Raw genomic sequence first — 13,073 nt, 5'->3', positions numbered from 1 at the left:
CCTCCAGGGCTTTGGGTGTTTGTTTAACACCGGGTCTCAGACATTTTCTACATTCTTTTATTTCAGAGGCTCCAGTCAGCGGGGTGAACCACAGTCACATGTCTGTTTTCACGCCTCATGTAATTTACTCCAACACTTTTTGATGTTTGGAACTAGAATGCTGATTTCATTGAAGGTACCAAAGTATGATCAACATTTTTCAAGCTTCATTCACCATACACCAACAGATCCTGATTTAATACTCAATGTATATTGAGTATATTGTATAAATTGAAATCAACATATATATATATATATATATGTTGATTTCAATTTTTTACATTCGTCTGTTTATAACATAGCTGTGTACAAGATTGGGATAAGGGATAAGGGATAAGAGAATTTTTGATTATTTTCGCCCGGCCCACCAAACTATTTTAATCAGTATCTTCAATCAATATTGAATTTAGACACTCCTTATTTTTTCCTTTTGTTCAATTTTGTATGGATGATTACATACAATATAATGCAAGTGCATTTATATGATCATTAATGATTTTATTGTTGAAATAAAATGCCAAAAAAAAATCGAATTATTTCAATTTTATTTTTTATTTTGTTCAATTTACATGCTACCTAGTTGGCCCGAGCAGAAAAATCGCGAAAAATAGGCCATAATAATTGTCCACCCCATTCTTTGCGACTCCTTCCAGACTAAATGCGGGTCAAACTTCTCCCATAGTTTGTTTACTAGCGCTCAATATGGCGGCTCTTCCACGTGAGTAGAGTACAGGGTGTAGACAAAATCGTCCGACTGTTTTGCTGCCCGCATAGTCTTTCGAATTCTAACCTTGTGAAATGGCTGAAATGTCAATGAATCAGCCCCCGAACTGGATCCTCCATCACCCTGCGGTGAGTTGGAGCTCAAAAGGACCTGGATGGCGGAAGCTGCGCTCGGCTCGGCTGCCCCGCTCTTCTATAACCACCCGCTTCTTCTCCGTTTCAGTATCAAGAAATGAAGAATCTGGAGGTCGAAGATTGCACGCAGGTCCATGCAGCTTTCCTCGTCTTCATGGATCTCGTCGAGGGTGAGTCTGGTGGTTTAAGAGCACCATTTTTAGACTCATTGTTCATAGAGGTGTTTTAACTGAGGATCTGTAAAAGATAGGAGAAGATCATAATCAAGGATTTATTTTCATCTCAAAATGGAAAAATCAATCAAAATGTTTTGAATGTTAGCAAGATATTGTGTTTGAATAAAATCAAGACACTGATAGAAAATTATATGAAAATGTTCTGAAATTCAGCTTTACGTTATCTAATACATTTTTCAAGATGAATGGGAAAAGTTGTGTGACAAACTTATATGAAACTACTCTGTGACACATTGTAAACCTAATTACCTGGAAATCAACATGGAGTTACCTGAGAGCAAGATAAAGATTCGATTAATATTGAACCTAGATATTCAATTATATTTATCCTTTGAGCAGTATTTTTTTCCATCCTTTATAGTTAGATAATGAAAAGTGTGAGAGTTTGTGTGTTTATATATACAGTCTGTTGACAAAAATTGTAAAAAGGTGATTTATTTCCTTATGTCTGCAGTGCGTCAGTGGAAGGACGTCTCAAGTGTCAGGAGCACTGAACTTAATGTGGTTCTACTAGAGGGGAGGGAAAAGGAAGGAGCACCCATACACACAGTTCTCCCTCTGCCAGTCCACAGATCCATCAACCACCGCAGGTGATAAAACCCAAACTCACCTCCTCCTCCTGTTTTACTTTTTATTAATCACTTCTATGATCTCATCAGTCTTCCCCCTCCTCTCCCATTTGCAGTATCCGACATGTGCTGGACCGAGGCAGCCCTGTGCTGCTGTGCGCCGTTGCATCCGACTCCACCCTGGTCTATCAGAGGTTGACAGACGGCTTGGTGACACCGGATCCGCCCCTGGGCCTGTTCCAAGACGTGGGACGACGTCAGCACAGGAAGAGACGACAGCAGCATTGAAGAGACAATCTGTTAGATATGCGGAAAGAGAAAGGCAAAATGGGGGTTTGGATCCCGGGACCTGCTGCCGGAATATGTCAGCGATGTGCCGCAGTCGCGGCCTCAGGTCACACTCTAGCCCCTGCGTGACCTGTGAGTCCCTCTCAATAAGAAAACAATTGCTGCATCAAATAACTTATGATAACTCCAGTGATTTCCTCCTTTTTCTGACACCCTTTTCAATCATTTGGAATGGAGAGAATCCCGGGGTATGTACCGTTGTGTCTGATTTTACAGACAAGTGAAGGAGAGGGCTGGTTGGGAAAATAAAATCAATTAGTCAGTGTATTGTATTCATATACAATACCTATCCTGAAAACTCCACTGCTAACAATTGTCACCTTTTTTCCAAGTGAAGAATAGACCAGAAGAAGATTCCAGGCTTTTATTCCTAGCTACGCAGTGTTTATAGTTGAATACTTTGCTACTGTCTTTATTAAAAAAAAAAAAAAATGAGGTTGTTACTTTCAGAAGGTTCAGAAAGGTAAAGCACCCAAACAGAGAACCGGTGTCCTCACACGTGCCCACTCATCCATTTCACTGCCAGTAGATGGCGTCAAATGTTTTTGGTAGAAAATTGGCTCAGAAAACTATTTTTAAAAAAATGAATGAGATAAAAGAAATGAAAAGGAAATTAATATTACATAGTGATACAAAGGAATATTAATTAATTTGAAAGTGCAGAAAGTGATTGGAGATGTAATCAATTCTATCCGTCCATTCACAGCAGCAGCACAGGGACAGATCATTTAACACACACACACACACACACACGCGCGCGCGCGCACACACGCACACACGCACACATACTACCATTTAATTGATTATTGATACAGAAATAAAGAAATAAGGTTTGAGTTATAATGCACATAATTTATCACAGATACTCCAGATATTTCATTCAGCTCCCTCCACTGTATTATTTTGACATTCAGTAAAACATTAATACTCATAGGAGGTCATTACTGATACCCGCCGCTACTGATGGGTTTGAATAGTCCAATAACTCTTAAGTGGAATATAAAATCCTTCATGAAAACCTTGGTAATTTTACTGATGGCTGCAGAGGAACCCACTCTATAAACAGACACAATCCAAAAGTAAGACTCTTTGCAAAGTATGCACACTATGTTGCTCTGTTACTGAAATAAAGGCAGATCTCTGGCTTTCTCTGAGAGCAAGTGTCTCTTCCTATGATATTCAAAAAAAAGGCCCCAGCTCTGCCCTCACTGCAAAACGGGATTATGAATATTTATCTCCATGGTTTTCAGTGTCATATACAGGAGTCCTACACACCTACCCTGTTCCATACCAGGAAAAAAAATGATATTAAATTGAAATATTTAAGGCTATTAACAATGTAGACTATGAAACAGATGTGTATCTACTCTCACAGAGGTCATTTTCATAGCCTTTTTAGCTTCAGTTTAGAATTATGAATTTTGTTCCCCACTTGTATAAGGTCTGTCCAACGCAAACATTTTTTAACATGAATACACTCATGGCTAGAATCAAATCTGTATTGATTAAATAATTCATTTTATTTTTGACGTTTATTTAGTTTGAGACGGGGGTCTGACTTTGTAGAAGGGCCAGTCAAATGAAAACAAATGGAAATTGAAACAATGGTAAAGTGATGTATGCAGACAACAGGGGTCCTGTTCCCATGGCAGGAGACTAGAGAAAAACACATTAATGTTGAAGGAATTTAAAATATCTGAAAATTTTGACAGTTCCTTCTTAAATGATCAAAATAACTTGTCATTGAGGTTTGGCTACCAATCGATTAATCAGTGTTGTTTGTTTATAGTGCCTGTGTAGACTAAAGGTTGTGGAGTTCGTTGGAGTGACTTCTGCTCTTTTTCTCAGAAGAGGCTTTTTCAGCTTCAAGGATAGTCATCTTACAAAACAATGTAAATATTCTTTTTTTCAATCAACAAAGAAATTAGTGTAAATTTTACTTAATGTGTAAAAACAAAGTTTAAAGGCATAAAGTTTCAATTCTCAAGTCGCTGCATTTACTCCTAGCAAAAATTGAATGTTCCAATCAAATCGTACCTCACCTGTTGCCGCGTTGGTGTGGCGCCGGATCCGAAGATTCACACGAGGGATGGTGCGTGCATTGCACGTGCACGTGCACGTTTCTTTGAACCTAAAACACCAGCATCAGCTGCGGGGACAGGTTACTGAAAACACTTTATTTTTCTAAAAAATTCTATTTTTAAAAAGAACACGACAACACTGGTGATGAAAATACAAAGTTGGACTAATACGTGACTGCAGAATCCACCTGGATTTATGTGGAACGTCCGAGCGCGCAGGGGGGGGGGGCGTCAGGGATCCGGCTGTGTCAGTGCATGTGCATGTTTTTAATGGTGCAACAGTGATGTGTTGGGGGGGGGGTGACTTAACTACATGATAATAATATCACTTTCAACCCTGAGCCTTGCTTGACATAAATACTCTACATCAGAACAGAGTGTGACAGACAAACACTGCACCGGCAGACACCTGGTAGAAAAGAAAAAAAAAATGTTCACCCCATGTCCTGGGATGCAGGGAGGGTCAGACCTGTTGACTCCTTGGGAATCTTGAAATATTCAAAGGGATTCATGAGTCAGCGTCCGCGACAGTCACCACCGCTGTCAGGTTGAATCTGTAACAGGGTTTTAAAAGCCCGCAGGAAATATCAGTAGGATCCAGATTTTCAAGAGTTATCTCTCATCATCCCAGAGAGCTTGGCGTCCCTCAATGGCTTTTCAACAACTAATACGGGGGGGTTCTCCTGGTTAGAGAACCACAGAAACTCAAGAACCATCTTGTGATTTTGTTTTCCTCGACAGAGCAGCAAGAGTCATGAGCTGGATGGTGAAAAGGTGCTTGATATAAATCAATAATCCATTCCTGTTAGAGGCGGTGTCACAAGGTGGGGACCGATGGATGAATAATCACAGTGCTATGTCATGTCCTCCTCCTCTGAGCAGTAGTCCTTGCCCTGCACACACACACACACACGCACACACACACACACACACGTTACTGTGAATTACAGTCAAACAGTGTGGAACAGACAGTGTGGCAAATGCAAGTGACAGTGACATGGAATCAGTTGTTTTGCCGATCATATTTGTGTTGGATGTTTGTTGCTTAAGGGGATATTCACACCAAAAAAACAAAAAAATAAATAAAGAAAAGAAACTGTTTTTTTTTTCTCTGGCCTGTTGTGTCCTCTTCATCTATCTACATCATTCGCTGTGAGTCACTCTGTCCTCGCTCAGATAAGCTAGGACAGAGTAGGAACTGTTGTGTTTCTTAAAGTGCCAGGGCATTAAATAAGCTGTATTTCCTCCAAAAAATTTGCATGTTTAGAGAGTATAGTAAAAGTGTAAACAACAAGCTAGAATAAAAAAGATTCCTGAGAAAACAAGGATGTGCTTGTGACATATTGTATAAGTGTAATTCAATTGACACCGACATTTAATGCCTCATTCAGGCTTGTTATAGTCAATGGTAGGTGGATGAATCATGAAAAAAAAAAAATCAAGTTCGGTGTTCAATTCCTTTTTGAATTATTTATTTGGACTACAGTTTTTGACAAGGCATTGAAAGTGACCGATAGATCTGCTGCAACTCAGACAAGAATCTTTGAATACATGTATTTAAATATTGTTTGGTAGTGCAGTTAAAAGTCGGGCCTTTTTCCTGAATCATTGAATATTCAAAGCAAACGAAAGGTCAAGAACATGGTGGTGGTGGGGGGGGCAAAGTTAGAAGCGCGACTCGGGTTAATATTGGCAACATTATTGTATTTATACTTAATCAGTAAAGTGATTAGAGCTGAGGAGAACTGAAAGGCTAATTAACTGATTTTAAGTCAAGAGTAAAGAGGCACTGCCATCCCTACTCAAAATGGAGGAAAATCTGGTTCATCAACATCACCCCCCCTAATTTTTGCACTAGATCATCTCACACCGCCCCTCCTTCACACAAACACGTTTCCAAGAATCCTATAATTAACCACATGTTGTGCAAATGCACTGGATGTGACAGATTGAGGTTTTTTCCATTGCATTTCTCGGTCATCTGCCATGTCCCCACTTGCTACGGATTTGCTGCAGCGGTGGGATTAACCTCGCCGATGTCATTTATTAGTGTTTTTTTTTTTTTGTGAAAAAAAAAAAAAGCACAAACGCAAGACATGCAAATCACTCTTGTGCCGCTCACCTACCTTTTCAATTTTCTCGTCCAACATCCTGAAGAACTCGAGCTGGCTCTCTGAGGAGTGGATGCTCCTGCAGAAGCGTAGAGATTTAAACATCAGCTGTTTAAGGTTCAAACAAGAAAATAGCAATAAGGACCTGAGAGGTACAACTGACACTTACAGTATCTTTCCATTTCCGTTTGATCCGGTCTCATCCATGTGTTGACTTTTGCCAAGCAGAGCGCTCTTCTCCTGCAGGACGTCGAACACACACTCAGAATCAACCATGCAATAAAGCTGCATTTAACAATTGAACAGTGGGAGGGTGGAGAAATCAGTTTGAGATATATTGAATTATAGAGGTGCGAGCTGGCATTTTGCATCCTGCATAGGCTGATGGAGTGCACTCGACCCCCTGCAGGTCGTGGCTGGAAATGCACTCAATAGCAAAATAAAATACATAATATTAAAAATAATAATTCTCACTCAAAGACACCCTACAGACATGCCCATATAAGGTGTACACATTTGTAACTAGATAATAATTACTATCGTCATAATGTTAAAATTATAATAAGTGATACAAGTGATGAGACTAATTGTTTTACGACCACTACTATTAACAATTATTATTATTATTATTAAAAAAGTAATAATTTTAAGATTATACTGCTACTACTACTACCACTAATAATGATAATAATAATGACATAATCAATGTCAAAGGATATTTTGACATCAATTCAATATTCCAAACTGAAGGATGTAAAAAAAAGTACATATGTATAAAAAAATAAAATACAATTACAAAATGTAAATATAAAAAATAATATATCACAAAATGATCTGAATTTAAAACGCAAAAAGAAAATTGGAAAAAAAAATCCCAAAGACTTTTGGAGCCAAAGATGTGCATTAACTACAACTGAACATGTAACTCAACACAACATTCAAGATTATTAGTGGAAACAAATACTAACTCCAGTGAGCTATTAGTTTGCTGACTGTCAGTTAATAACCTGTGCTGAAAATGCTAAAAAGTTTTTTATAGGTTCTATCATTTTCTGAGTCATTTAGTGTCTGCATGCTCTGGTGGTCTGGGACACTCACTTGACCAAATAAACCAAATCCCTCCCAGTTAAGCAATGATTCACTCTGACCAATCGGTGCCAGACACTTTTTTCACCTCATTTTCGAGGACCTCATGGAAGTTGATACCAACAAACATCTTTTTTTTCCCAATTAAAAAACTAAACAAGGGCAAGCAGAGTCATTACCATGTGGTAGAAAAGCAGCTTAACTGTCCATTAGAGACAAGGAAATTAAGAAAAAAAAAAAAGAATAAAAGAATAACGGCAAACGCACCGTGCTGTCCTGGCTGTCCACGCCACCCTCGTCCCCACTGATATACTTGACTTTCTCCACTCCTTTCATTTTGTATTCATCTGTGATGGAGAGGAGAAAGGGAGGAATTACATCTCATCGAACAAATACAGGACACAGAGGCACACAAGGGATGTCCCTCTCACACAATCCCCCGCGCTAATAGTTCTCACAGTTCAGTACTCGGAAAAGTAATTATGTGCCTGAATTCTCACGCTACGGACTAAATCCTCTCATAACAATGGCTGGCAAATGGCAAAAACACGAGCTGTGGGCCAGACTCTCCTCCTGTCTTGGCCCTCGCCATCTATTCACTCACACTTACACAGGCCCCCATCTCAAGTGGAATCCCACGCATTAATTAAAACAGAGATACAAAGTGTGGCACTGGTGGAAAATGGCCCATGGTCCGGCTGGTAGAGCTGTCACCATTTGCAGATTGTCGTATTTGTGAACATACAAATAAAATGAATGGTTAGTATCTGCTTTTGCCACTTGGCACGGCCGGTCGTTATTTTTACTCAAATGACTATCATCCAAATGCAATACGATCGAATATATATATATGGGACATTCCAAAAAATTATGCATGAGAATACATTCCCCAAATAAGTGCCATACTATTGTCTCCTTCATAAGATAAGATAAGATAAGACTTTATTGATCCCATGACAGGGAAATTCAATTGTTACAGTAGGATTACAGGATAGAAAAGTGTGCAATTAGTAATAAGAGAAAGAATATGGGATAAAGGTATAGATACAAATAAACAAAGATTATGCATAATATATAAACAGAATATTAATGTCAACTTTCCCTTTAAGTAGATGAATATAGATTACATGTTTAGGTCTGGTTTGGTTGTTTCTGATGTGCCAAGATTAGAATTTTGGTTTTCATCTTGGATTGTCAGAAATACTGCACGCTGGCATTTGAATCGTTGCAAGGGCACCTTTTGACATGAGATGGGAACCCCAACCGACACCCCACCTCAGATACATAAAAAGAATCGCTTTGAGGTAAAACAGACTGACCAGAAAGGAGGTCTCCGTTGCTGTAGGCTTTGCTCTGGCCCTCCTCACTGTTGGGCACGGCAGACACCTGCTTGGCGGAGGTGCAGCCCATCTCCTCCTCCTCCTCCTCCTTACCTATGTTCCTCCTCACTCCTGGGCATCACATGCATACCTGGTGACGATGACAATAATAATGATAATAATGATAATGATGATGATGATGATGGTGGTGGTGATGGTGAAAAGCCAGGACAGACTGGCCTCGAGTCTGATCCATCACTGCAAAACGGCAAACCCTCAGGGGGGGGCAAACGATCAGCTCCATTTCGAAAAGGAAACCCCTGGAATCATACCCTGGGAGCCACTGAGCATCATTTTATTTATTTTTATTTTTTCCTCCTCTCAATCAATTAGTCATGAAGACCCCGCCCGCCGCTGTCAGCGCCGTCTCGTCCCGCAACCACAATACCCCCCACCCCCGTCTGCTTCACGCACACGCACACCACGCACGTCGGCGAGAGCACCAATCAGGGGACGTGCGCGCCGGTGCCAGCTGCCCCGCAACAATGAGGCCTTTGAGTGCGGCGGGATGCCGCCGTGCCAAGCGTTTACGCGCAGAATGGAGGCGTTTGTGGCGTTCGCGGGGGATTAAAAAACCGTGGCAGCGGTAATATGGCTCACACACCGGGGGCATTTGACCCAGGCTTTTCTTTGGGCTGCCGGACGGAGGAGTGACAGTCCAGATGCAGAGTCAGCTGGTCCTGACACATCATCCGCTCCGGCGCCGCTGGCTTACGTCTCAATCATGCTGTTACATGCACTGGTCTAATTGCATGGAAACACACATAAATAAAACTATTTTTTTTTCAATTCCATATGCTTTAAAGTGGCGGTTACACCAGCGTTAAACACTCAAGAGAGAATAAGGTCTCTGAAACAATAAGTTAAATTGCGATGAAAGCAGCCATTCCGCGGCCAAACGCCGACACAATCGGGACTAAACAAACCGACAGACCCGAGATTTGTGCGGCAAAAGAGATCAATTACCTTCCGGGGTTATCCATGATTCGAGGCTCCTTGCTGTGGTTCTTGTTCGGGGAGGTTTTTCACTCCAGACATGCGACCCAGACAGACTGCATCTGCACCTCTTGGCTCAATACAAGCATCAGCGGAGATGCAGTCAGTCCGTCTGCCAGCTGTCTAATCGTCGGACGGCTGGATCCCATGGCCTGACACTCGGATGCAATTCAAAAAATAACGCCCGCCTTCTATGAAAAAAAATCATAAAACGAGTCAGAAATTGCTTTATCCATATTGAACAGAAAAAAAAATCACATCGCTGGTAAATTTTGGTAGTCTCCTTCAATATATACCATGCAAAATACAGCATCCACTTGCAATTTCAGCAGTTGCCACTCGGAAGCTATTCGTCTGCGCACCAGGAACATCCGTCCAACAGAGTCTTTGCATCATCACAAAAGTTGACAGGAAAAAAAAAAGCGAGTTTTCGAAGTTTGCTCTTTCTTCGACTTTACCGATTATTGCATTCAATCGATATGATTTTACTAACAATGGTTGCTCGTGTGGCGGACGGACTCCCGCTAGCTGCTTCCATGCAGGAATATGATCAGGTAAGACTTAAAGCTAGCTCGCTGAACCAAACTGAAGGCAATAAATAGGGCATTTAAATTCTACTCGTTAGTCGGTCAAAGTACACAACTATCAAAAGATTACTTAGATTCTTTGTTTTATTCTTGAAACTTCGGCACATGAATAACCAACACTCAAGTACTGTTGATTTAAAAGTAATACTTTGTTTGCTTATCTCTGCACTTGTGTTGCTTTTTTTTGCAGAATGCTATAGGAAAAAACTAAACTTTTTCAAACTTTTCATAAGAAGTTGCAAATGCATGTTTGTTTGGCACAAGCACTCATTAAAGCTGTCTTTGACCGGTGTATTAAAATGTCATTTCTGACTCCACAATTTAACCAGCTGTAAACATTGTCACCTTGAGTGTTGTCAGTGTCTGCAGCCGGGGGGCTTCAGTTGCCTGCATCACTCTTCTCTCTGCTCAATATTGGACCAGAAATAGCTTCAAAGTATTGGTGATGAGACCCAAGTCTATACCATCATCTGCTGACAAAGTTTAAGTTCAATCTTCAAACATGGCAATGTAAAGAACAACTTAAGTTTGACTGGGGTAGCATTTCAGGTTCTAGGCCAAACCAGGAAGTATGTTCATGCCATGTCTATGTCACTCTTGAAATTATAATTTTATCAGCATTTTTTTTTGCTTCTTTGTTTTGAAAAGTTAGGGAGAGACCTCCAGCAGTACCAGAGCCAAGCCAAGCAGCTGTGTCGTAAGCTCAACGCTCAGAGTCCCGAGCGCTGCACCCTGGAGGCCGGCAACATGAGCTTTCAGTGAGTTACACTTAACGCTTCTATGATGAGTGTTACCTGTTGTTGATAAGCATCAGAGTGGTTGGATTGACTCGGACTTGAGAGACATTTCTCGTTCTCAGCTATTTAATTGCAGAAGACGTTTGTTACCTTTCGCTCTGTGAGGCCTCATTCCCCAAGAAGATGGTGTTTGCATTCCTTGGGGATCTTCACACAGAGTTCTATGACCAGTACGGGGGGAAAATATCCCGGGTTACCAGGCCATACTCATTCATCGAGTTTGGTAAGACAAGCCTAGTTTTATCATCAGGAGCTGTGAATTATCAGAACAAAAATACACTCAGAATGAATGGATTTTGAAGCTGTCAGAATACCGCCACACAATATTCTCATCTTTAAAAGTAAATTTCCATAATAAAAACTGCATTCCCACTGATGCTTGCAATTTTCTTCGACATTTTTAAAATAGGCAGTTTCTGAGTAATTGTCAAATACATTCTGGAAAATTCCAACTGATTTTTTCAACTAATTTGGGATCATTTTCAGCACTCTTGTATTTTTATAGAAAATGTTAACTTATAAGTGTCGCTAGCTGCTTCACTACTGATATTCCATGGATTGGAAAGCAATCGTTTGTGTTTCAAATGTTACATGAGCCGCAAATAGACCTTGACAAAGCTTTGTGTTATTCCAAATTATCAAGACACGTACATCCAGAAGACAAAGAAGTCATACATGGATGGCAGAGCAAGAAGAAATCTGGGCAGCATCAACACAGAGCTGCACGATGTCCAGAAAATTATGGTGGCCAATATAGAGGAAGTTCTGCAACGAGGAGAGGCTCTTTCTGGTAGGTGTGGTAACATAATACTGGCAATATGGGACCAAAAAAGGTATTTGTGACAGATTTTTTGCAGCATATGTCAAGATCTCCCCTCTATTACATTGCAAGAAATAGCCTTTTTCAAGTTTTCCTGGATCATCTATGTAGCTAATCCTATACAAAAAAATGTTGCCCCTTCAGCTCTGGACACAAAAGCAAGCAACCTGTCAACGCTGTCGAAGAAGTATCGCAGCGACGCAAAGTACCTAAACACCCGCTCCACGTATGCCAAGGTGGCCGCCGTGGCAGTCTTTTTTGTCACGCTCATCATCTACGTTCGCTTCTGGTGGCTGTGACGGAGTTAGAACACTGAAGATCTGGCATAACCATGCCATTTTTCTGTGCACGCCTTACCGGTTGAGACCGCTCATCCATAACTGGTTATTTTGTTAGTTTCATTGGTTCTTTTTTCTTTTTCTTTATTAGTGCAAATTGGGTCACAGGGTTATTTATTTTTGTGGTCGGATTCAGGGCAAGGCAGTATATCGAGGTTTGTGTATGTGCACTGTTGTATATGGATAATTTTTACATTGAAGTAAAATGCAAAATTTTTATTTCCAAATCTATCACGATCTAGAAAATATTCTATATTTTTGACAATTGCTGTTTTAAATATTGTTGGAAGATTCTCAAGCACATTGGCATTAGCCCCTTTCAAAAGTCTGGAAGAAGGATCCCCAGAAATTACATGCTAGAAATGAAAGCAAATAGAATGGGCAGGAAACTTTCAGAAAATAAGCACTTGGAATTTTGAGCTTTTTCTGTGATGCTGCTTAATGCTACATTAACAAGCTTCTTTCAAATGTCATTAAACAGCTCAATATGGCTGGGACAGGGTCAGCTTTATAGAGATGTTTTTGACATATTTCCAATCCCTGAAGAACACTGTGATATATATGTAACAAAAAATTTGTTGTCTGAAGTCTGATATAGTTGTGATGTGCTTTGATTGCCCAGCCCTCCGAGGAGTGTATCATAGAATTGAACTTCATTGTTAGAGTGCTACTTCGGGGTGGGTGGGGTTTGAGCAACTTGCGTTTACACATTTCGCATGGTTTATCTGTAATGTTTTGACATTCAGAGAAACCATCTATGTATATGCTGATCCTTTAAGTCTTAAAAGTATGATACAATGTTTATTGTCTGGAGTTCACAGAACTGTG

The 13,073-nt window shown here is 40.4% G+C and overlaps 3 protein-coding genes across 6 annotated transcripts; 2 read left to right on the top strand and 1 right to left on the bottom strand.

The window, feature by feature from the left end:
• Positions 1 to 755: 755 nt before the first annotated feature.
• tsen15 (TSEN15 tRNA splicing endonuclease subunit) lies at positions 756 to 4,489 on the top strand. Of its 2 annotated transcripts, none has more exons than XM_086172484.1 (4): positions 756 to 891; positions 986 to 1,067; positions 1,588 to 1,723; positions 1,819 to 4,489. In XM_086172484.1, the coding sequence occupies exons 1-4, from the start codon at positions 838 to 840 to the stop codon at positions 1,988 to 1,990; spliced, it is 444 nt and encodes a 147-aa protein (XP_086028610.1). In that variant the 5' UTR covers positions 756 to 837; the 3' UTR covers positions 1,991 to 4,489. The 2 variants fall into 2 exon arrangements, with proteins under 2 accessions (XP_086028610.1, XP_086028611.1); XM_086172485.1 differs by having other exon boundaries at positions 1,793 to 1,929.
• On the bottom strand, positions 2,401 to 11,305 carry LOC147219124 (uncharacterized protein C1orf21). 3 transcript variants are annotated; one of them, XM_086172491.1, is made up of 9 exons: positions 11,178 to 11,305; positions 10,636 to 10,694; positions 10,000 to 10,088; positions 9,674 to 9,894; positions 8,648 to 8,798; positions 7,596 to 7,675; positions 6,412 to 6,482; positions 6,258 to 6,321; positions 2,401 to 5,024 (listed from the first exon to the last, which is right to left on the bottom strand). In XM_086172491.1, the coding sequence occupies exons 5-9, from the start codon at positions 8,736 to 8,738 to the stop codon at positions 4,986 to 4,988; spliced, it is 345 nt and encodes a 114-aa protein (XP_086028617.1). In that variant the 5' UTR covers positions 8,739 to 8,798; positions 9,674 to 9,894; positions 10,000 to 10,088; positions 10,636 to 10,694; positions 11,178 to 11,305; the 3' UTR covers positions 2,401 to 4,985. The 3 variants fall into 3 exon arrangements, with proteins under 3 accessions (XP_086028617.1, XP_086028618.1, XP_086028616.1); XM_086172492.1 differs by lacking the exon at positions 10,636 to 10,694 and having other exon boundaries at positions 11,178 to 11,282; XM_086172490.1 differs by lacking the exons at positions 10,636 to 10,694; positions 11,178 to 11,305 and having other exon boundaries at positions 10,000 to 10,112.
• Positions 10,083 to 13,067, top strand: sec22ba (SEC22 homolog B, vesicle trafficking protein a). Its single transcript, XM_086172478.1, has 5 exons — positions 10,083 to 10,257; positions 10,939 to 11,048; positions 11,150 to 11,310; positions 11,731 to 11,877; positions 12,052 to 13,067. The coding sequence occupies exons 1-5, from the start codon at positions 10,183 to 10,185 to the stop codon at positions 12,204 to 12,206; spliced, it is 648 nt and encodes a 215-aa protein (XP_086028604.1). The 5' UTR covers positions 10,083 to 10,182; the 3' UTR covers positions 12,207 to 13,067.
• Positions 13,068 to 13,073: the final 6 nt, after the last annotated feature.

This window comes from Fistularia commersonii, chromosome 25 (assembly GCF_037954325.1).
Source record: "Fistularia commersonii isolate RoL2024-O1a breed Wild chromosome 25, RoL_Fcom_v1.0, whole genome shotgun sequence".
Taxonomy (NCBI): Eukaryota; Metazoa; Chordata; class Actinopteri; order Syngnathiformes; family Fistulariidae; genus Fistularia; species Fistularia commersonii.
Note: the sequence above shows the minus strand (reverse complement) of the source record. Positions and strands in the feature narration are given on the sequence as shown.